This window comes from Spea bombifrons, chromosome 4, assembly GCF_027358695.1.
Source record: "Spea bombifrons isolate aSpeBom1 chromosome 4, aSpeBom1.2.pri, whole genome shotgun sequence".
In the NCBI taxonomy this organism is placed as follows: Eukaryota; Metazoa; Chordata; class Amphibia; order Anura; family Pelobatidae; genus Spea; species Spea bombifrons.
Genome location: NC_071090.1, coordinates 101,079,325 through 101,103,340, shown reverse-complemented (window position 1 = coordinate 101,103,340; position 24,016 = coordinate 101,079,325). Strand labels below are relative to the sequence as shown.

Genomic DNA, 24,016 nt, shown 5'->3' with positions numbered 1-24,016 from the left:
AAGATGTTAAAGGGACAGTACAGCCGGCATTGCTCCTTAATGCATGTGATAGAGGTCCCTTTAAATGAACATGGCGTCCGCCGGTCCCGACAGTCACCTCTATCACTGGCGCACTTTATTTTTACGCTAAAAAACATTAATTAATAAACATCTCAATGATTTTATAGTTATGGTGTTCTAACCTGATCGGACATGGGCTTATACGTTCTGTACCGTTATCTACATGGCAATGTAGTTGCAACTTGATGCATACCTACAAAGTGTGCTGTTTTGTGCAGGACAGTGGGGATGATGGGCTGGTTGGAGAGATCAGAGGAAACCCCCTGACCGGCCCAGGGGGCTGTAAAATCGACCAAGGATAACAATCCCAGCTCTCACGTGATCACTTTGTAATGTACGAACGCAGGATGGTATATAAACACGCGCGCACACGCGCATACACGCACACGCGCACATACAATATAGCAATGAATTTTAATACTTCTGACATTTATGTTTTTCTTAGAAACTGGCTTTAGATTTATGACACATCGTAATTATTGCTCAGCCTGCGCCTCCAGATCCGTTTCCGGAAAGAGAATAACTTCCAGGAATGGAAAGACGGGAACCCACCCACCTGATGTGCACACACGGAAAAAACACAATTCTGTCGTCTGCTAACCCACAACAGCATCCTGATCCTTACTCATTGCTTTTTTACATTACACAAGCGGGTACACAAGAGAGTTACAAGATCATGGACCTTTGATGACATCATGGAAGAAAACTTCCGTTGATGGTTTCACAGGAGCATCACTATGTTTGATGACATCACAGTGCAACACGATGGTTAACCTCTTCATACAAATATTCTAATCACGTGGTTCATAGGGCTGTACATACTTAAGGAATAGTTTGGAGAGCGGCTGAATGGGAAGCTACATGCATAATGCTGACAGTTTATAATGTACCGATCTTCTAAGCAGAGCTTTGGTATAATTATGGTTCCAGGGCTTTAAATTGCAGCATCCTATAGTATACACTTCAATATAGTAAACAAACTTAAGCACTGGTACACCATTCACCTAATCACTCGCTAGAAGACAGGGGAGACTCGGCAGGGTTTTTCTAGACTCCTGAAAGGATTTTTGTTTGCTCCCCCCTGTTGGCTGATTGTATGCATTGCAATCAGCATTGCAGGGCGATGGAGCCCTGCCTGCTGATCACAGTGTGATAAGCACAGACAGATCAGATCAAAACAAAATAAGTTTAACAAAAATAAGGGAAAATTGAAATATAAATAAAATAATTAAAAGGAAAATACAATTTATTGGGAGCCCAGTGATGTCACAAAAAACACCAAAAAATGAAAATATTGTTTTTCCCCCTATTTTAGTATTTTGCATATTATCATTTATTATTATTATTATTATTATGTTTTTTTTTTAATATTTTTAAAAGAATGCTCTACTTCTCCGGAACACAAAGTAGAATTTGTGCAGGTACAGTATGTTAAAAATGACAGCAGCTAATTTTATTCTTTGCTAACGGCCGGGAGCGGAACGGTCTTATTAGAAATAGAGGGTCTTGCGGTGCTCCGGTGTAGAGAGAGGTTGTTCTGCGCTGTGTTCTCTGCTTCCTCTTGGCACATTGCGGGGTAAAGTGGCGAGATTTTGGGATGTGCGCCTATAATTGTTCCGGGGAACATCCAGACATAGTAATAACGCCCCCCCTCGTTCCCACGGGAAGTCTGGATAGCCACAAATTAGAATACAGTCTGAGGTTACAATGCATACCCCGGAACTTCCCACGTCATGCAGCCAGGCCGGGCTAACTGTGTGATGCATGGTTGGCTAGTCAAGGGGCTAGTGCTGGATAACATTAAATGTGTTAGGAGAAGTAGTAGGGAAAAGGTACTTCACCTGGAGACGGGTCAAACAAGGTGAGTTCTCAGGTATATGCATTAGGCGCCCAATAATTGTTATATTCAGACAAAAAAAACCTTGTGGTTTAATGGATAATAAAACATACTTAGCATAACTGACCAAATTACCCCTTTTACCATATATATATAGATATATATATATAATGGGCATTTTATGGGCTGAGTGCACACTCACTAACATTGCAGTGTTAGAGGAGAGTCATAGATGGGCAACACCAGAAATGGAGGATCTCTTCAATAAGCCCATGATCCCCGGGGCCTGCGGCAGCGGGTTGGAGGGGCAGCTGCCCTGGAAAGTGGGACGGTGCTCAAAAAAACAGGACTGTAGGGAGCTAAGTGAGTGCGCAGCCGTTCAGTCATATTGAAGCGCGGGGCCGGGTAAACAGCGAAGCACACGGGGCAAATGCTCCACGGTCCCGGAGTCCCTCAAAGCGGCAACCTCACTGACACCGCGTGCCCGGAAATCATATCACTTCTCAGCTAGCGGTGTCAGTGAGGGGGGGGGTGACTGCTGCACCTGGCGGGACCCGATCGGATCGCTGAACAGAACAGAAGGAAAGAAGACCGCAAGAGGCAGAAAACGCCGGCTAAAGGCTGGTAATTCAGAGAAGAGACTCTTCCTGTTGGTCCGGGGCCCAAAACTCCTTGTTGAAGTGTTGCAAATGTAATAATATTTTGTGCTTTTTGTACCTGCAGGCGTCCGCACGCCATGTAGGAAGTGTGTAACCATACACAAAGTTACATTATTTTACAAAGTTTACACTATTGAACATGTTCAGGATTCAGAGTTCCTCTATGGCGATAGGAACATCATTCCTACTACTTTTGAATTCTAAAACCCTGGCCAGAAAAAAAATCATACCAAGTTCTGCCCCACCGATATATTCCGCGAGCCAGATTAATTCCTGGCTATGGTCATGTGACACAAGGAGAAGGCAACGATAGGTTGAAAGGCTTTGATGCCACATAATAGCATCTCTCACTCATAACAGCCATCGACATGCCCATTGTGGCCCAACTGCTGACCCACGCCAGCCCATCGTCATCACAGCAAGTTACCGACACTCGGTTTCACAGTGGTGGTCGTTTTTAATGAGTCCGCAGTTTTACACATTTTTGACGAAGACTGTCGTTGAGGTTTATGCATTCAAGACCGAGGATAAAATGTTGATACTTGGAGACCACTTCAAAGGAACTGTGTCTTTACATGGGAAGAATGGGGGATAGAGGCAAGGTCATCATAGGCGAGAATGAAAGAGAATAGGGGCTTATAGTGGCATTGAAAAGACAACAGTGTTTATAAAGTGGCCTGATGCGATCGGCGGGAGAGATCGGCAGCGTCACTTAACCCGGCAGAGAAGACAGATCATTAAGGCTGTTACGGAGCCAGATGAAAGGTGAAGAGTAAGGGCTAATAGGTTATCCGGAAGGATTAAGTTAGAACGAAAAGTGCAAATATTTAGAGAAATGTGTATTATAGCACGGCTGGGTCATGGCAGCCATTGTTGGAATAGTGTTGCATTGTTACAGAGGTGCATATAACTAATATAATGAGACAAAGGGTTTAAGGTAAGTTTTGAACAATAGTATTACTATTTACCAAAAGTTGCCACAGATCCTACACGGAGAAATGTGAGCCGTGTTTGCGTGTGTCCGGAAATACACGCAATGTAGAGTGTGTGAGTGTACAAAATGGCGTTTGTTGAGAAATGTTGTTACATTTATTTTGGCGCCTCTATCACAGAGGGGGGAGTTTGAGTTTCGTGTGAGTGTGCATCAGGTAAATGTTGTGTGTGCCGACATATGACTGCACCCTTGATTATCCCTGAGGCTCTTGCTTGTCCCTTTTTCTGCGCCCACCCTTAAGGTTTTGGGGTCCAGCAGTTCGGAGGCTGTCTCCATTGGCAGACACGGTCCCAGACGAGTCAGAGGACAGACGGCTGTGGTATCATTTCCGAGAATGTAGAGTGTCCTGGAATTTGGTGCTAGTGTATCGCACATGGAATCCTTTCTTGTTAATGGTGTCGTCGGAGTGAAACTTGATAGTCAGAGAGTCACCTGAGGAATACACCTCCTCTGGGGGCTGCAGGTGAGAGCAAGAGAGACGGTTACAGGTAACACAAGACTAGAACGTTAATGGATGTTACAAGTTGGTGGGGTTAAAACAGGAATGAGAAAAAAATGAGTAAATGATAAATTATTGTTATATGTCAGAAGACATCTAGATAAGAAGTAGAACATCTCTAGGTGATATAAGATAAGATACGTTCTTTTACAACTGAGTTACACTAATAGAAAGGAATGTGATGGATTTGTGGGGACCATGTCATAAAGGCAGATGTTTGTCTAGGTTCCAGAACATCTATTGTCAAAAAAAAAGAAATTTCTACAATATTTTGTACTTGTGGGCCCCGGGATAAGATAGATTTGGGTTACGTGACATTTGCTTGATAAGGAGAACAAAACAAATGGATGTGAGAGATGCCACAAGGGCAACCAGGAAAAGGAAAGAAGGTGGTCATCGTTCTCTATATCTTATGATTAGTTTTTAAGATCCACCAAAAATGTGCATTGGTTTTATTTGCTGACATTAATCACATCAACAGAAACAACAAATAACTGATTTCAAAATGTTCATGAATATTAATGTGCTACTAAAAATAAACACTAATAGTAGTCATTAATTTGTCGAGGTTATACTTTCTCCCCAAAATCATGGGATGACAATCCTCCCACAGGGTGACCTCCTACTTGGTCAGCCGCTTTATACTAAAGAAGACTTGGGATATTTGGTAAGATATGGGGAAATGTGCAAATTCCTCCATAGTGTTTACCTACCCCTGACCCGCAGAATCTCCCCAGACGGGGGGCTCCTTCATCCGGCCCGTCGTACAGCTCCATGTAATCATATCCACACTCTGGCTCTTCCTCCAACTCGAAGCTCTGGAAGACTAACTCCACTCCGTAACCCGGCTCCGACACCACATGCCAAACACACTCTGAAGCCGTGGGGTGAGTGTCATCTCCGAATTTGGCATGGGAATACAGGTCCTTAGTACGAACTTCTGCATGCAGTGTCCCTCCACACACTGTGAGAGGGAAACGCAATGCTACACAACCATACGGCCATCTACACAACAACATTTTAACTCACAAAATGTTAGCTACGTGGCACCGCCCAATAGGAAAAGCAGAGAAATGCCGATACCAAACAAGTTGGAACCCAAAAACCTTGTGTGTTCTCACCACTATAGAGTTGTGAGCTATGTGATCAACCGATGAACGGTACAGTAAACCTTTGTGGTGGCTCTAGGTAACTGGTAACATTGTGAGTGTGTTGCAGGCCTGGGCTGGCCATCTGCCACACCGGGCAAATGCCCCATGGGCCGCTGGCCAACGCTCCACGGGCAGATCAGGTGCTGCAGTGTGTGGCTGCTAGCTGGATATGCCTGGCCATATACTAAGTGAGCATAAAAACATAATATCCAGGGAGCGGCCGCTCCTACATCATAAAGCAGCTGCCAGCCTTAAAGTGCCAGTACCACCTCGTCATTGCTAGCCCTGAGGTGTTGCGTGGTGTTGAGGGGTACATCACCTGTTGAGAGTTCTCCTAGGAATCCCCTCTTCTGCACTGAATTGTCAGACACAAACTTCAAGAACATGGTATTGTTGGGGGTGATGATGGGATCCGGGATTTTGCTGCCACAGAAGCGCGTGACGGCCGGAGACTGTGCGTCGGTGCCCGAGTAGACCTCTACGTGATCGTACAGACATTCCTGATGGGACTCAAGGTCCAGCTCGGTGACAGTCTAGTGTGAGAGGTAACGCGAAAGAGTTAGCCAGGCATGGAGAGGCGATGTAAGATTACTAAGGAAATCGGTGAAAGCAGAATGGGAATATGTGCGTAATATGTGATTTACACTAGCAACAAACCAAGGGTAACATAAAAAAACATAGAATCCCAGATCAATACATGATTGAAAATAGACTTACTAGTCGTGGACGGTGGCCTGCCGTGGCTGTAATCTGCCAGGTGCAGACTTTCTTGCTGGGGTATTTGTCGGGCCAGTTTGGGCTAGAGATGGTCCCAGTACTGCTGGTAAGTTTATGGTCGCAGCCGGCTGTTAGCAGAAGTCAGGGAGAAAGAGAAGATTTTACAAACTGAGACTTTCTAAAGCAAAGACGGCAACAGACAATAGGACGGAACGAGTAGTTTTATCGCGGTTGCCTGGTGTCTAGAAGCAGCGCTATGTGAAATGCCGCCTCCCTAAAATACTGGTTAGGAAAAATGGATTAGCCATATTGATCCAAGATGGATGCTTTGGTTAAAGTACTAGGTCATACATGGACAAAGTTTATATAATACATGGCTTTTGGTGCCCAGTACTGGGGCACACATGTATGAAGTGTAGATGGCTTTAGGAGCCCTGTAGCAGGGTAGATATGGAAGTATTATAAATAATATGAAGCCTCAGTACACATGGAGGCGGTATACATGGAACGGGGCAGACAGATGGCAACGTTACCCTCCTTGCAGTCATGCTTGTTCTCGTGCAGGATGAACCCGCTGCGGCACTGGCACAGATAGCTGCCCATTGTGTTGGTACACTCATGCTGGCAGCCTCCATTATCGTGAGAACACTCGTCCTTATCTGAAATAGATTGACAGACGCACATGAGCATGGGGGGGGTGATGACGCCCATGGTACAGAAACTTATTCGGAGGTACAGGTAAGATTCTCTTCCACCACCCCATCCCAGCAGACAGAGACCACCACCATTACCTGAGAGACAGAGGGGGCATTCCATATACACCGGGTGTATAAAGTGGGGAGGTAGAGAGGGCCAAGATTGAAGATATTCAGTGGTAACAATACTCAAAATGTTCACGGACACCTTGCTTTACCTGAAAAGCGTGACATGTTCTGCCACTTAAAAAAAGGAGCAGGAGAAGTGGACAGACTTTACCTTAATGTACCCAGCCCCATCCCCATTTTAGTTTGTCCTCCCTCCTCTGGTTTTTAATTATGACATACGGATGCTGCGGGTTAAAAAAACCAATAAAAATAGATATTTATTAGCTAAATTATAAAAAAAACCACAATAACAAAACAGTTAATTGACAAGGCAGACTCCCCAACAAACCCAAATGTCTCTGAAGTGGGGAGCACCTAGATCCCCAGTCGGGGAAGTTTGTAATTGGTAGCTGGGGGGGGGTGGATGTATAAGAGCGTAGGGGTTGGGATTGGAGGGTAGGGAGGGCAGAACAAAGAGGAGTGTTGGGGTATTCAAGGTGAAGAAGACAGAGTGGGGGGTTCTCGTTAAGGGGTTCGAATCTTTTTCGTTGTCCGGACTCTCATTCGTGGCCGGCTCCTACGTGGAGCCTGTTGCTGCTGCTGCTGCTGCGTCTTGCTCACTTCATTCAACTGTGTTAGCTTCTGTTGGTTCTTCTTCTCTGTAATGAGAGAGGGTTGGGGATAGAGGAGAGGTCGGGGAGGAAGAGAGGTAGAGCAGTTGGGATGGAGATTCAGTATAGGAGGATAACAGGATCAGGAGGGACATTATAATGGAGATATGAGTAGAGGAAGAGAGAGGGTGTAAAAAATGTAAGATGGGAGCAGAATGGGGATAAAATGAAAAGAGTAAGGAACAGTAAGGAGGGGAGCCAAAAAAAAAAAAGTAGATGATGATGTAGAGACAAGATGTGAGAAAGGAATAGACGTACAGAAGGTTGGGGGGGATGCATAGAGGAAGGAGACAGGAAAGGCATTTCAGGGGAGAAGGGGGAGAGACGGGGAGAGACAGACAGAGAGAGGAGTGAGCGGGGATGGGGGGAGGTAATGCTTTCCTTGCACTGGTCCAGGATGCAGAGCTAGGGCCAAGAAGCCCTATTAAAGTTAAGCAAGGGAAGGGGGGATGCAGGGTGGTCATGCAGCCCACATGCCAAGCTCCCCATGCAACCACACCAAAGGGTGTTACCCTACTACAGTATGTTCTTCAGGGGAAGGAGGTTATTCAGTTAAGCTCATCTTTAGTGTCTCCATGTGACTGCGCTGCTCTAGTCTGCTGGGTAATAGTCATTACATCATAACAACCCTCTGTGTCAGGCAAGCGGGGCTATACCCATGGCCTACAAAACCGTATGTTTCTGCTTGTTGTCCGTTCACATTGTCACACACTTGTTTGTCATTGCGTCACTCGAGGGTGTTGTGTGGGCCATTTTACCCTGTTGTGCTGTGAGCATGAAAGTAATACAACCTCATTTGGCCACAATCATCTCTCTTAGTGTGACATTCACCTCTTCTTTTCTAGTCTGACACTCGCAGCGATGTCCTATGTGTATGGTGATGGATACAATGTAACCGTGACAGATATTATCCACGTAACTCCACAGGAGCAGATTATACGGTGCGAGAAACACGGAAAGTGAAGGAAACGGGCATAATAAGTCACAGGGACATTAATATACATGACTAAGTTTATAAAAGCGATAGAAATCTGTATTAGTAAATCTCCCTAAAAAAACTAAAGCAATTTGTGTATTTGTCATTAAATTAGAATTACTAATATTAGTTTCTTGTTTAACTGTTCATCAAGATATAACATAGCAGCCCTTGTAAATTTGTGGAGAGATACATAGATAATATCTATCAACGATACGCCTTTTCTCTTTTTCATCCGGGAGGGGAAGGCAGAAACTTCTATTCAATCCAGAGGTGACCTTTCCCATACATAATATGTCCCATTTGGCTCAGTATTCACAACCACCCTTATATGTAACTTTGTGTTATAGGAGAAAAGGGAAAATGATGACATGACCAAGCAATGCAGGCATATGACCAAAATGTTGTCATCATGCCATGTCATCATTCTTTCCATAGAGCATTCAAAACATCTCCTCGGTGGAAGATGAGAGAAAGGGGAAGAAGAAAAAAAAAAAAAAGAGCAACATGCTAGTAGGAGCTCACCTGAGAAGAAATGAGCCCGGAAGCCCTTCTTGGAAACCGTGTTATCAGATTTAAACTCAATCCGCATGTTGTTGTACTGAGAGGTGATCACAGAGGGGAGCTCCGAGCCGCAGAATTTCCCGTGCAGCTTGGAGTCTGATGTCAGACCGCTGCGGACTTCCACAAAATCGTATTTACAGACCTGATTGAAGAAGAGGGGAATGGGTTAGAGGTGGTGAAAGAGTAGGAGCAACCTCTGGTTCAAAGCCAAAAGAAAACTAGGGATAAATGTGGCTTCCGCCATATCCCGTGCCCATGCGCTGAATCAAAATGTAACCATATAGTATCATTTGGCGAACGTCAGATTGCAATTATATTATGAAAACATTTCTGAATCGTTCAATATTTTTAAATGCGTTTAGAATGATACATCTACCCTTACAACAGCTCGCTCCCCTTAAAACCTTTTAATATGGTAATATAATATATGTGTAATTCTAATTTTTTCAAATGTGATTGCCCCTAGTGTTAATTCTTACACTTAATAAAATATTTTATTTTTGCCATCAATTGCTGTACTATGGTATTGGTGCTAATTTCTGTCCTGTTCCAATCTCTCCAGCTTTTATTCACAGCTAATTAGTATTTTTTCCCCTTTGGCAGCTGATCTGGTTTCATGTGCAAACAGATAAATAATAATGTTAATACTCACATCATTGCCTTCTGTTTCGAACTGATCAAATCGGAGTGAGATTCGATACTGCGTGGGGGCCACCAGCTGCCAGACACAGTTCTTGTTTGGTGGGTACTCCTTGGGCCAGCCCGGACTGGTAAGGGAGCCATTTAGTTTGGTCAGAAATCCGCCACAGGCCGCTAGATCAAAAAAAAGTAAACCTTTTTCTATGCATGGAGTGATACGCACAGCATGGAAGAAGCTAATGGGGTGGGGTGAATGAGATGATATGGCTGCTCTCTCCCAAGGAGTATTGGTGGTCATTTAGCAGCTATGGGAATAAAGACACCAAGGTCATTATTTCAGGTGGAAACCGTTTTCATAGAGAAACGTACGTTGGGGGGGGCTATTAAATAAGTGATGATGTAATACAGCAGAACCTATGAGGTTTTAGACAGCATGGTGTGACCATAGATTAAAAAAAAACAAGGCAGACATTAAGTGATGCTTTTCAGGACTTACCTTCACATTTTTTCTTGTCTGGACCCAGCTCATATCCTGGATCACATGCGCACTTGTAACTGCCCAAGGTGTTCACGCAGCGCTGCTCGCAGCCCCCACTGTTGGGACGTGAACACTCGTCCACCTCTGTTGTGGAAGAAGCAGGGAGACGTGAGAAAGACATAGAGGGGAATTCAAAAGAAACGTGGGGAGAACTAGTAGACCTAAATAAAGACTGGGATCTAACAACATGAGGACCCCCAGCTGACAGTGAATTTGTAGTTCACCAAAAGATGGAGGGATGCCCATCACTGAGATGGATCTAAACAACATGGAACGACAAGAAGAAAAAAACAATTCCAATATAATACTGTTCATGGATAGTCAAAGGTGATTCATATTTAGTTTTGAGGCCCAAAACACTATTAATGAGGTAATACAATAAAAGCCAGTGAGTTTTTTAGGCAGTGCAATGGATGTACTGAAGATATTGAGAGACGCAAGCACCGTGGCCTAAGAGCAACATATTTGCGTTCCTATTGGAATTCTAGGAACTTGAACATTCTTGTATAAATACAAGTGACTGTGAATGAATGAGCTGTTATATTAGGACAACTGGAAATGTAAACTGTTGCTGCCCTGCCGACCTTGTATATAATGTACATTTTGTGGGCTTATTATGTGTAGACTGCCATGATGAACTCATGTCTGGAATTGTCTGCTCACCTTTGAAGTGGTAAAAAAGGTTTGCTGACCTTGTAAGCAGTGACATCTGCTGACCTCTGCTGTATTGAGAGGGTGTGCTCTGCTACCCTTTGATGTGGCGGGAGCTTTACTGACCTTTGAAGTAGTTGAGAGAAAAGCCAGCCTTGTTGATGGAGCCGTCAGATACAAATTTAATCCACAACTGGTTCGTCGAACTCTTGATGTCATCCGGTTTGTCATAGCCGCAGAATCGGCCAATGAGAGGACTGCTCTCCGTGTTGCCATCCCTGATTTCCAGATAGTCGTAAGCACAGCTGTCATGGCGCTCAATCTGTGGAAGAGGGATGTGTCAACTTCAACTGGCAGGTCATTCCAGCAGTGGGCACCATAACCCTCTATCCGCTACAGCACAACAGACTATTGTACCAACACCCAGAAATCTGAACCAAATTAGTGCCAGTATACTGCACTGACCTCAAAGGATTGGAATGAGATTCCAACATGGAATCCATCTGCCACACTGAGTCGCCACACACACGCCTTGTTAGGTCTATAATCATCGGGGTAGTTAGGGGACTGGATGTGTCCAGAGTCCTTCTTCACTTCCCCTCCACACAGTGCTGTAGAAAGGAAGAGACAATAGAATGAGCGCAAGAATGAATAAAAAAAAAACACGACGGGAGGACAGGTGAACTAGAGAAAGCCAAACACAACAAGTGAATAACATTTACAGTTATTTCCAGAGAAGTGGTGATAGGGACCAGTCTTAAGATATGAAAAAGTATAGAAAAAATCAAAAAGATCAGGGATCCAGAGAAAACCGATCCGCTGTAAATGGATTTTGTGACGTTGCACATACCTTCATACACTGCCTGGAATCCCTTTCCCACCCAGTTGCTGCTGCTCCGGAACTCAATCCACAACCTGCTCTCTGTAGATATGATGGGTTCTGGAATCTTATCCCCGCAGTATCTTCCTGTAATTAGGAAAACCCATTCATTCCACATTGTTCATACTACAGCAGAAAAATGTGTCCATTTACTCTATTTACACTAAACTCTCCAGCTATGATTACACATTTTACCCATGTTAGAGGATTTGTTAATGCTCCAGACGAATTAAGTATTGGTTATTAGTCATCTTTTGGTTCATTGCATATTTCTTAACACCAAAGAGGGCTCAAAAGTATCCATTTTTATCTATTAATTATCCTGATAGTCTATGAAAAGTAGATGGGAACGTTAAGGTCATTTATAGGAGCCATGAGTGGAAATATCAAGGGACCCCCCATTCATTACCTTCTTCAAGGTGCCTGGTGTTGAAAGTCTATATTAGGTTGTACACCCGACTAATCAACTTTAAAACTCATGAGTTTTACTACTTTTCACAAAGCTCCTGATGTAATTGTTATAAGGGGATCGTAAGTTTTTATTTTACAAATTCCACATTTCCACGTCGGTACCTCGGAGTGGGGCTTTTTTCCAGAAACCGTCCCTGACTTCGATGTAGTCGTACCAGCAGAGGCGACTGCGGTACAAATCCAAAGAGGTAAAATTCAGCATAATCTACAACAGAGATGTTAGAAAGAGCATGAGGCAAGAGCGGAGATCATTTACGCTCGATCATGATGGGGCTAATGGAAACCAGTCCATGGAGGGAGCAGCAACTTACCTTTGTACTCAATAGAATTGAGAAGGAACTTTTCCTTGTACTCAATGGGACCATATTACCCTTACTTGGGGTCTTTAAATAGGGGGTCTGGGAGGGGAGGAGCTTACTCTGGAGGAGTGGCTAGCTAAGCATGTGGGTATAGTTAGCTTCTATAATGTGAGGAGCGGTGATGGAAATGCTCAGGGAAGGGGCCAAAACTACTCACCCACCCCACCTAAAGACTAAAGCGGCCCAGTATTGGGATGTGGTACCAGAAGCCGCGGTATCTGGAGATTTCCGAGATGTGATTCAAATGCTCAGAGCTATAATGAGTAGGTATAGAATAGATGGTATAGATACCTTCTCCCCGGGCGTGACAGAGAGCCTCCATACGCAGTGCACATATGCAGAGTATCCGTTAGGGAAACCCGGAGAAGAGAAATTCCCTTGACTGTCCTGGAGTGTCTCACCACAAGCTGCCGATATAAGACAAGATAATGAGAGCTAAACCGAGGTGATTTATTTACTAAACTGTGAATACCAGGTGAGTGGCAGGGAACAGAGGAAATATTCTCTAAAAGATCACACAAAAAAAACACGGAAGTAAGCAATTCCACTCCCACGGTACATTAAGAGAATGCAGCATTCGAGGTCTAAACCACCACCGATAATGTCAAGGATAAACTTCTGATTTTAGCACAGGATGTTGCCACAGCTGAAGCTCATTACAGGCTGAGAATAAGAGGGCACAGTCTAAAACTGGAGGGTCAGAGGCATTGCTGTAACGTAAGGAAGATTTATTTTGGTGATGGTAGATAAATGGAGCAGTCTCCCAGCAGAAGTGGTAAAGGCAGTGAGGGAATTAAAACATGCATGGGATGGGCATAAAGTTTTTCGGAATGTATGACAAGACAAAGGACTGATTAAGGTCGAGTCTCTTCATTAGGAAAAACAGGCAGACTAGACGAGCCGAAACTTATCTGCAGTCAAATTCAAATTTCCGTGAGTTAAATTATTTACTTTATTCTGCAACTAATAAAATGTATCAACTTATATAATTAAGCATTTGCATTTAAGTGTCAAATATTAAGACGAAAGCAAACTATATAATTGGTTAAGAAGCGATCCCTATAGAAGTGACGCTGAATTAAATACATGTTACTTCCAAATCAGAGGAATATAATTCAGTGTAGGGATGTTGCTATAGACACTTTCTTTGTTTTTAAGAAATAATATTCTAGAATTCATTATTGCTACTTTTTGATTAGTTGGTTTGTCGGAGCGCAAACCGTGCATTTTCAGTTAAGGTTTCGCCGGGTCACTGAATCGAGCCCACTGGCCACGTTCTGAAGTCATTGAGCGGCTCCATATGCCAAATCAATGTTGATCTCTCAAGGAGGATCGTAAAAGCCTTTTTATCACTACCCGCCATCACCATGCTTTTTTTATGGTCCCGCTGTAAATACCGTTTAGACTCTTTTAGCACCGAGGCGAAGCTAAAGCTGTCCAAAATATACAAGGCTATGAGCAACCAGACAAGTCTTCTGTGTATGGAGGGACGGCGCAGGCTGGGTGGGCCCAGTGGCTTATAAAATGACCAGTGACCTTTAAATTATACATTCCCTGCGGTATTTCTCTATCCTTCCTTTTTATGTCGTCTTTCCTCCCTCGCCACCCTCTGTCCTGCAATTGCATGTTCCTTTTCCCCTCTCCTCCTTCCCTTCTTGATGATGTCATCGTCATGTGACCTCCAGATGTGACACAGATGTTCTGAGGTTATATGTGGACAACACGCCGGTGCTACTTAAGGCCAAAAAAACACATTCAAAGTCTCTTGGCCCTGAAGGGTTAGGGACCGAGAATCTGCCTGGCATTGACAGGGTTAAAGAAGCAGAATTCTTTGTGTCAGTTCCATGTTCGAACTCTTTGTTAAAAAAAAAACGTTGGCTGGCAGGGGAGTTAATGAAACACGGGGTTTACACGGCTTAGATCGGGAAGGGGATAATGGCACACAGCTGATCACGATGGTAAACAAACGTCCCGGTCGTCACGGAAACGGAGGAGACTTTCATTTAGCACACACACACACAAAAAAAAAGAAAAGAACGGGGAAAAAAAAGAATGAAAGGGTTGTTTGGGGAGTGACTGACCAGTAGTGATGGGAGAAAAGAACTAAAGAAACCAGGAGGAATGCTATGGATGGTGGGAAATGCAACAAAGCGGAGTGAGAAAGGGCAGCTCCGAACAAAGAGAGGCTAAACACACACATAGTCCAATCATGCGCTCCTGGCCTGGAAGTTTTCCCATGCTTTTAATTAGGATTTCAACCCGCTGAGGCAGGGGGTGACAGAATCTAAAATTTAGGAGCCTGGTAGACACATTTTTGAGCCAACCTTCCATTGGTAGGAGCCAGAAAAGAGGACCCGCTACGGGCTCCTATATAAAACACCTCAGAGGGTTCCCGGCGGTAATATGTTCCTCGGGGATGGCAATTTTTCCCTCCAAAAAATGTCAGTCGAGGCCCTGGCACTTATAGATATATTTTTACCTTGTTGATGGTAAAATACCGGCTAGGCGGTAACCCTACTCCATAAACCTGTTTCTGAAGCCAGGATTTGCCAGGCACCACATACATCGCTCTAAAGTTCATACCGTGGGAGTTATTTTAAAAAAGTAATTTTGGTTGAAAGTTCCAAAAGTTGTAGCAGCCAATAGATTGGGCCAATCAGAACAGACATTGCTATTGCTATGCTGATAAGACTCTTTACTTTTTATGCATAGCACCCGGTGTGTCCTGTAACAGAATAATCCCTTATATCCTTCTCTTTAATTAATATTGGGCCACCAATATTAATGAATTAATTTAATGAGGTGTGCATGTTCTGGACAGTTGATCTTTTGATCTAGGACCAGGTTACAAAACATGGTTGTAGATCATCATATTAGTAACAGCCAACTGGAAAATGTCAATATTTGTATGGTTCCATTTGTATGATAATATTAATACAATAAAGTGTTATTCCCAAATAGCATTAACGTACATAAAGACCAACTCTAGTGCAAAGTGTACAATGTGTAATCAGCACAAACATTCCATTGGTTACTATGGTGATTGTTCCACATTCACAACTTTCTTCCAGAAATGTGCTTTATAAATATGTACAAATGCGTTAGTTCTTGTTGAAACCAGTACTGCCAGCGACCTGTTTCTGCTCGACACAGCCCTAGGCATGACCTACGGCAACGCCTCAGCAACTCCATCCCTGGCCACTGTCCCTACTGCTGAGCACCGGGATATGGCATCGTATCCCACTGGTTTGTCTTTTAAGGGTGTGTGGCGCTGGGTACAGTGTGCTATGGTGGCTGTGTCAACTAGACCCTGTCCTTCTATACTATAAATGGGACGGTTGGGGAGATCAGTGGTCTGCGTTATAACTGGATCAATCAGCTATCTGTACCATAAGGACTATTGTATAACAATAACTACAACTTTACTTCCATGGCAATAAGGCCCAGAGGACTAATACCAACAAGCGCAATACATATTTGCATGCCTCTTATACCTGGGCATTTGTACAGTTTTCGGGCTTGTGCAATGTCACCAGCGCTGAGCCGTGTCCTCTGCCCTATTGGAGGTCTAACTCCATTCACATCATATTTCGGAAGAATGGTGTCCAGAAAAATCCCCCTATGACAAACCAAAGTTGGAACAGAATAAGTAACAACACGAGGAAATTGTATGAGACAAAACTCAAACATTTATCTTTCCACGGCACAACATTCCCCAACAAACAAATACTACTTATAAATAAACAGTACGTGTGTCATAAACAGACCAATATGACAGTAACTACCCCAGAACACAGCTGTTTTGCTCATACACAACACACAAGGACCAGACAAAAACCTGACCTGGAGAAAGTGTTCCGTGCATAGTGCATAATACTGTCAAAATCGTAAGTTTCTCCAAGGGACTCCACCTCCTCTGGCTCCATCTTCAGGAAGTTATACTCCTGTCCTGAGGGAACAGCAGTCAATCAGAGAACAATATCATAAAGACCCGCCCCCGAGGAGCTCGAGAATGATGATATACACACAAATTATTTTAATAAATAAAATCAGGCATTCAAATTCTTTGGAAAAAGCATAACTGGGTACTCTGGTTATCAATTTAAGGTATGTTCCAGGTAAGGGCCTGTTTTGGGAAAAGTTGTTTCTTCAATAGCTTATACAATAGAGTTATGGCTGACACTGCCATGGAGTAGTCACTCTCATTAATCAGGTATCCTTTTAAGCACATGTTCCTCCTGAGACTCAATACATTTTTCCTCTGTTCTTCTTAAACTCTCAACTGCCTAGATATCCTCTCATATCTTATGGGAATGTTCACCTTAAGCTTACAAACCAGCTAGGTTTTGATATAATTACCCTCCATCTCCCCAAGTACCTGGTTGGATGTTCTCTCTGATGATAGATACATGGTCGTCCCTGTCTGGTCTTGTGTGTTCATGCCAGAATCCGATGACATGGCCTAACTCGTGAACCACAATCCCAAACTTGTCACAGTTCTTTCCAATGGAGATGGCTTGAGGGCCACCCCCACGCCGTCCCACGTATGAGCAGCATCTGCATTGGGGTAATACTCTACATCAGCTCTGAATCAGCAGAGGCGCTGCAGTAGTAGTCAAGCTGTAGGTGCAAGAAGTTAGTGCTGGAATAGCAGTGATTTGCAGTGTTAGACCCGTGTGGCATTAAATGCATAGTTTATGATATAGTGAAACGTTACCCGCACGGTCTGTAAGTGAACACTATGTAACTGTCCTCATCGGTCCTTTCCAAGAAGGTGACGCAAGTATTCTTCTCCCAGTGCCGCATAGCCTGACGAAATATTGCTCTCTGACTGCCTGTGGCATGTGGGTTAAGGAATTAGTGGGAGGTCGGATGATTGTTTAGGTTAGAAAGGTGGGAGAAGAAGGTGCGAAGAAAGTTTATAGTAAGATTAACAGAAGGATATTAAGGAATCAAGATGTAGGTGAGAGTCAAACGTGAGAGGACATAGGATGAAATTTTATCCACAAAAGGCAAGTGGCAAAGGAGTAAAAATATTTTCATTAATTTAATGTCATAGTGAGAAGCATTGGAGAACAAACCAGGACACACAAATGTCAAGAAAGAGGGCGATTCAGACACGGGGAGAAAAATAAAGGAAGGTCAAATATTTTTATATATGAAATGTATACAACCCCATGGGTTTCTATTAGAGTGCTTTCACAGTTTTAACAGCCTTCTTTACTTGTAGTCACCCACTTGTCTTCAACGTACTCACCGCTGAAATTTCCGCTGATGACGTAAGGAATAACTCCATCTGGCCAAACCCGTTCAAGCCGAGAAGTTGCTGCACGCTTACCACGGATGACAATTCTGCCTGTTCGCCCTTGGCTCTCCGTCTGTAGTAAGGAGCCATTTGTTGCAGAACCTGAGATTAAAAAAAGGGAAATAATACCATAAATGTGTGGTGCACAGACCCACATGTGACATATAAACACTGTGACCCCAAAACAAGTGCCTTTTATAGGTGAATGAGTGATTTTTCACAGTTGGGCCTGCTGCACACATGTGCATCAACATACTTTCTCCTGAACCCTGCCAGGATCCATCTGTTCCAATATCCTGCTTCTTTAACCCATTTAATCCTGGGCATACTGTGATACAGGAATGGCTTAAAGAGAGCTAGGGGACAGGAGCCATTCTTGAGCGTTGGTACTGAGAAAGGGAGATCAGAAGGTCTCCCTCAACTGGCCCATGATCCCTACTGTCCGCAAAAGTGGTACAATGTGGCAGCTACCTGGAACAATGCTCGAAAAATGGGACAACAGGGCAAGTGTTTAACCCTTCGGTGAAGACACAGAGAAAATAAAGACAATGATGCTCCATGTGTTTTGCTGATGAAGCAACTACAGGAGATGAGCTTGTGTGTTTTCTGTCGCTGTCAGTCTGCCATAACCTTTCTTATCAGGACAGGATTAGAACACTAAGCTCAGGAAGAACTCCTGGAAAAAACACTCGGAGCTGCAACGTGTTTCCTGCTGCTGTATCACACAAATGGACCCCACCACACAGCAACAAAAACATTTCAAAGCATGTATTACAGGCGAAGCGCCAAGCAAAAGTTTTCAGTTACTAGAGACCTCCACAGACTGGACTTATGCCCGATATAACATAAAAGGGAGGAATGTGATCCGTTGAGTACTACTTTCAAGAAAAAAAATGGTTGAATGACCATACCAACTAGTGGAATGTTCCCACTGATTCCCTCCATTCCATTGGTTACTATGGCGATAAGACCCCTGACAATATTTTCTGTATTTTTTATATATATATATATATAGAGAGAGAGAGTGTATATCTTTGTACATTAAAATGGTCTCACCAACTCCATACCTGGGAATCACGCCATCAGACAAATGTGAGAACCAAACAACTCAACTACCCTACAGAAAGCCCTACTGGCCATATGAAAACGAGATTACCGGTATTTAGACAGGGAATTCATTTATTCTGTTCACCAGTAGACGGACACTTCTTCCTCTATGTCCCTGTTACACACCCTTTATCTCCAACATGCCCCTTTTTACAAATTGAATCAATATGGTCCTTAATGTATCACCTTCACTGCTGTCTATTCTCCATGAGACAAATTACTTTAGATGTTAAGTGAATATGTCACTATCTCCTCGTGATTGTCTCTCGTCTGAACTCTTACTTCTACCACGGTTCATTTTCTTGGTCCAAGAACGCAGCCAGCTGGTGACCTTCTCTTATCGGCCTCCTCTCTGACCACTTACTCCTTTGACCTTATTTCCTCTGATTTCCTTGAAATAATTGCCCTAGTCCTGGACTGTACTCCGAATTATATCTTTAGCTCTTCTTTATCTCCTGGCACCTTCCCAGTTTCTCCCAAGCATGCAAGCTGTCACGCCAATGCTCCACGCTTCACCCCTTTCTCTACCGAGCTGCGGACTTGACTTGTGTTTACCTCTGGCCTCTAAATTTGCAGATGCAGCTTCTTCTCCACATTCTTCACTATCTCGTTCCGAACAACCCTCCAGAAGCTCTCCAATCCCGTCTTTAATCTCCCAAATTGCCAAAACGAAATAAATTGTATATGCTATAGTTGGGTTTTTTAATCTATATCCTCATTTGTACTCGTATTTTCTAATGGAGATGAAAACTACTTTATAAGATATTTATTTCAGTACTGCTGGTATTATATATATTTTTAAACATATGTCCAAAGTTAAAGTGGCCACCTGACCATCCAACTTTCCTGGGTTATGCTTTCCCTAAAAAATCTCCACTAATTTGCTCCCTATTAGTAAAGCAAACGTCCTTACATTGCATAGAAACCTCAAACCCTCCAGTTTTAGACTATGACCTCTTGTTCTAACATTTCTCCTACGAAACCAACTTCCCACTTGTACATTGTTCTCTAGTACTTTTGGATATGATGCTGTGAGTAGTTTTAGCGTGTGTATACGAGTGAAAGAGGCAATGTAAGCGTGTGTGCACGTCTTACATTGTATAAGTGTGTGTATGTGTTATATCCAGTGTGTGTGTGAACGTTAGTTACTGGGGAGGGGCAAAGGGCCATGGGCCACTCAGATATACCTGCCCCATGGGTGCCAGTCCTCCCCTGCTCTAGACTCTTTAACCCCTTAATGACAAAGCCCGTACATGTACGAGCATAAAATGCATTGTTTTCAATGGGTTTAGGGATCGCCCATTGTCTTTAAGGGGTTAAAAACACAACAAAATATTTGTAAACAGGGGCACGTCTTAGATAAAAGGAACACGGAGAAGCAGAAGACATTGCAAAGTCACTACCAGGAAAAGACCGGAAGGTTTTTGGGTTCTACTCAACGTCGTTGCGTTGGTTGTAGACTTTCGCGCTGTGTCTTTGCTGCAGCGTATTGTTATTATTTGCTATACGGCGGCAGTCATCGCCTCCAAGTAACTGCTGACCTTAAATGTTTGCAAACACTGGAGCAGGGGGTGGGGGGCTGTGTTCAAAACAAGTCTATGTATTCATTCTTATGGCGGCTTAATTGTTACTGTTATTTTAGTAAACACAATGCACACTGTGTGTCATAAAAATACATTACGCGTTCATATCAACTGGTTATAAACATGTTTTCCAGGACAGCCCTGAATAACTATTTGACCTGTATGTGAATATGTTAAGTGTCTAAAACAGGTCCAGACTGGCCGTAGGGCAAATGCATAGGGGTCCTCCCTTGGCTTTAAGTTTAGAGGGTCTAATAACAACTGGGCTGGCAGGGTTTGTTCTTGAATCCTTCTTAGGGTGCCTACGTTTTCCATGTTGCCGGCTGCTAGATGTTAAAGGCTATCCTGCAGCATGTTGGACGTAGAGTATAACTGAGTAACTTATTCCCTTCTGTGTGTTTATATATCCGACATACTGCAGGGCAGCACTGAGTTGGTTGGAGTGTTGTGTGCATGTACAGTGTCATGAATGCATGCGCAGCAGATACAGTGGCGCTGCCTGCTAGGTGGACAACAGCTGGAGGAGAGCACTCCAATGGGAGCTCTTTCCTACCACTGATGGGGGGCTTCAAGCGGTGAATGGGGGAGCTAGTAAGGGTGACAGATGGCCCCTGGGCTGCTCTGACTTTGGGCCACTATTCTATTTATAATTCCATATATATATATATATATATATGGGGTGTCTGGAGTCCAGGGACTTGAGACAATATTTACATGATTGGATCCTTTTTATGCTTATTAGTTTGCAATGCAATACCTTTCTGTATACGTGTTTAGTACATATTAAGTGTGATGTCAGCCAAATGTGTCTTCTGATGCTTGATTACTGGTTCTCTTGCCTGGATCTGCCCCAGGGCTTAATGTAATCAGCCCCCCCTCCCAGAAAAACCCCCCAAAAATGAATGTAAGGGACGTGTTTTGTTCCTTTAAGTTGATATAATGTGCTTGGTCAGGACTTCACAAATCAGCAAGTGAATTACAAAATGCTGCATGCACGTCTGTAAAGAATGTCAGATTCCTTGACTATTAAAAACACATTGCTGTAACATTTTCTAGCATTATAATGGTTTGGTAACACGATGTGCGGGTTGTCTTGCTTTTTAGCTCTATTGCTGATGTGGAATTTGGAATAGGTTTGCAAGAATTTCACAAAAGGTTTCAGGCAGCCAAGAAAGTTATTTAACATTATTCAAAACACAAATCAATCACAAAAAAAAAATAAATGAAAAAACATCCTGGAAAAAGCCATAATCAGTCATTTTCCCCCTATCTTTTAGGCTGTTTATGAACTACATCACCCACAATGCTAAAGTAGCAATGGAATAAAAAAAGAATAAAAAGTGATTCTTCTGCAAAGTTTAAAAAATTGTCTTCTTCCCGTTGTGTTCCGTGTTATTTCATAATAATTTATTATAATTCAGAACAAAATTAAGGTGCTGTAATTAAAAATACTTTTTCACCTAGCTAGAAGTATGATGCTTAGTAATGCTGAATGGCCAAACTTTCACAGAGTCAAAAGTTTGTTTCGCTGAAATTTTTTTTCGGGAATGCTTAATTATCATGTGGAACAAAAGCAGACAGTAATGGCTTCTTTTGTTCCACATGATAATTAAGCATTCCCGAAAAAAATTTCAGGGAAACAAACTTTTGACTCAGTGACTCATAGAAATGAAAAAAAAACTTCAGTGTTGTTTTCATATAATTACGCCTGAAGAGGAAAGAAAGAAATGGAAGATCTCCTAGGTCTGTGTTTATGTTGGAGAATACTGTAGCAGGACCTGGTTCTGGTAACGTGTGCTTATTGTTATTATACATGTGTTGTTATATTTTCTCCATTTGTTCTGTTGTTAATATATTGTTTTAGGCATAGTTATAATGCATTTTTCTGGCCCGATTGTAGTTGTGTCCCACACCCGATTAACCGTTTCCCATACTCCTGTGAGTCCCCTTGGAGTCCCACTTGCATGTAAGTGACAGATGTGAGAATTATTGGTCAAGCATACTAGAGGGTTCAAATAAGGATTTGCCCAAGTGGAACAGCACCTTTAATACATCAAAAATTCCAAGCCTGGCGTTTACACACTATAACTCATACGAAGGAGTCTGGAAGAGAGAGGAGCTAAGAAAAGCGTGGGATAGAAACTGTTCACAACAGGATGGAGGAGTATTATTTGTATACATGGGACGGGAAGAGGCTGTATTTATATAATGTGATTGATATGAGGACTACCGGAGAGATAAATTGTGGTTTAATGCAGGAGCCAACATGTCTGATCGCACTTATAATACCATTTTTCCTTAATTTAGGACGCAGAGAGTGGATGCTCATTATGGTGGTGTACAGAATAACCTGACCTGTATATACATGTTTCCTCCAAAATTAATGTTAAGAAGACACTCGAGCCATCATACGCACTTTAATGCATATAATTGAGAGGACCTTTAACTTTAAGTGGTATCCCACTATTAGTGGTGTATATTGGGGTATTATGCAGAACCCCCATAAGCAATGGCCCTTTTTCACACGCCAGTTAATTTTTGACACATGATATCCTTGGATATTCCTTCCAAGTAAGTATGTGAGCCACCCAAGTTCTTCTGTATGTAATGACCGCTTGCTTAGGCCATCAAGCTTAGTGAGGGATTCCTGTAGGACTATTTGCACCAGGCCACAAACATGTTCAAAATAAAACCCATAAAGGAGCACAAAAACAATCCAACCAGGGGGTAAATGCTGCCTGGGGTGTTCATTTTGACACTCTGCTGGTTATGTGTGGAATTGCACAGAAAATACACAAAAAAGCTTCATACAGTGGCCAACAATTTTCACATCAGAGCAGCCCAGGCGGACACCTGCTCCTCATCTGGCGGAGACTCAGGAGTAATATGGGAACACGCAGATAAATCAAATATCACAATTGAGAAGCTTCACCTGGAGAGACTGAATGCTTTGTGGAATGCCCGCTCCAATCCACCTTGAAATGTTTCAGATCTTCTTTGTCCAGAGCGATGTCTCCCCAGAAAGCATCTGTAGGCGAGAGTAGAACATACAGTGAGAATTTATTCCAGCAGGGGACACAATAGAGAGTCATTGTGATGGAGAAAATAACATGATTATATTTTATGCTTTTAAAAAAACATATTTTAATCAAAAGGATTAATAAATTGTGCTCGTATCCTTCCTCCTCCACCAGCTTCTCTCTATCCACCCCAATAATAACCATTAAAGTCTTGTTGACATGATGAACTAATGAAAATACACTCAGTTTTTTGTGGAAACATTGATTTGAGGGTTGAGTTCACGGGCCTGCAGGAAGCTGCCATTTTGTTTTCTTTGAGGCCTCTGCTGAGGTTACACACATATTAGACAGCCTCTAATGTGTTGTAAACAAAAAAAAGAGATGAGATTCAAACGCTCATCTAAGCTGGTTTTATTTTTTTAATAGGATAATTGTTTGGCATGCGTTGTTCTGAATGAGATCGCGCTTCAGCCATTGGATTGAGTCACGTAAGGTCACTCCAGTAGCCGCCATTCTAGCCCTTGATAAGACT

The 24,016-nt window shown here is 43.0% G+C and overlaps 1 protein-coding gene across 1 annotated transcript in view; it reads right to left on the bottom strand.

Moving 5' to 3' along the window:
* Positions 1-2,993: 2,993 nt before the first annotated feature.
* The window catches only part of BMP1 (bone morphogenetic protein 1), a 29,576-nt gene continuing 8,553 nt past the window's right edge, over positions 2,994-24,016 (bottom strand). Inside the window, exons 2-20 of the mRNA XM_053462168.1 lie at positions 23,397-23,492; positions 17,727-17,876; positions 17,187-17,304; positions 16,848-17,026; positions 16,313-16,418; positions 15,964-16,088; positions 12,761-12,876; positions 12,213-12,315; positions 11,610-11,726; positions 11,225-11,370; positions 10,886-11,081; positions 10,067-10,192; positions 9,584-9,744; positions 8,893-9,073; positions 6,451-6,576; positions 5,918-6,045; positions 5,520-5,733; positions 4,763-5,013; positions 2,994-4,007 (exon numbers count right to left, since the gene is read on the bottom strand). Of these exons, the coding sequence (XP_053318143.1) occupies positions 3,873-4,007; positions 4,763-5,013; positions 5,520-5,733; positions 5,918-6,045; positions 6,451-6,576; positions 8,893-9,073; positions 9,584-9,744; positions 10,067-10,192; positions 10,886-11,081; positions 11,225-11,370; positions 11,610-11,726; positions 12,213-12,315; positions 12,761-12,876; positions 15,964-16,088; positions 16,313-16,418; positions 16,848-17,026; positions 17,187-17,304; positions 17,727-17,876; positions 23,397-23,492 (2,774 nt within the window). The 3' untranslated portion in view covers positions 2,994-3,872. The remainder of the gene's footprint in view (positions 4,008-4,762; positions 5,014-5,519; positions 5,734-5,917; positions 6,046-6,450; positions 6,577-8,892; positions 9,074-9,583; positions 9,745-10,066; positions 10,193-10,885; positions 11,082-11,224; positions 11,371-11,609; positions 11,727-12,212; positions 12,316-12,760; positions 12,877-15,963; positions 16,089-16,312; positions 16,419-16,847; positions 17,027-17,186; positions 17,305-17,726; positions 17,877-23,396; positions 23,493-24,016) is intronic.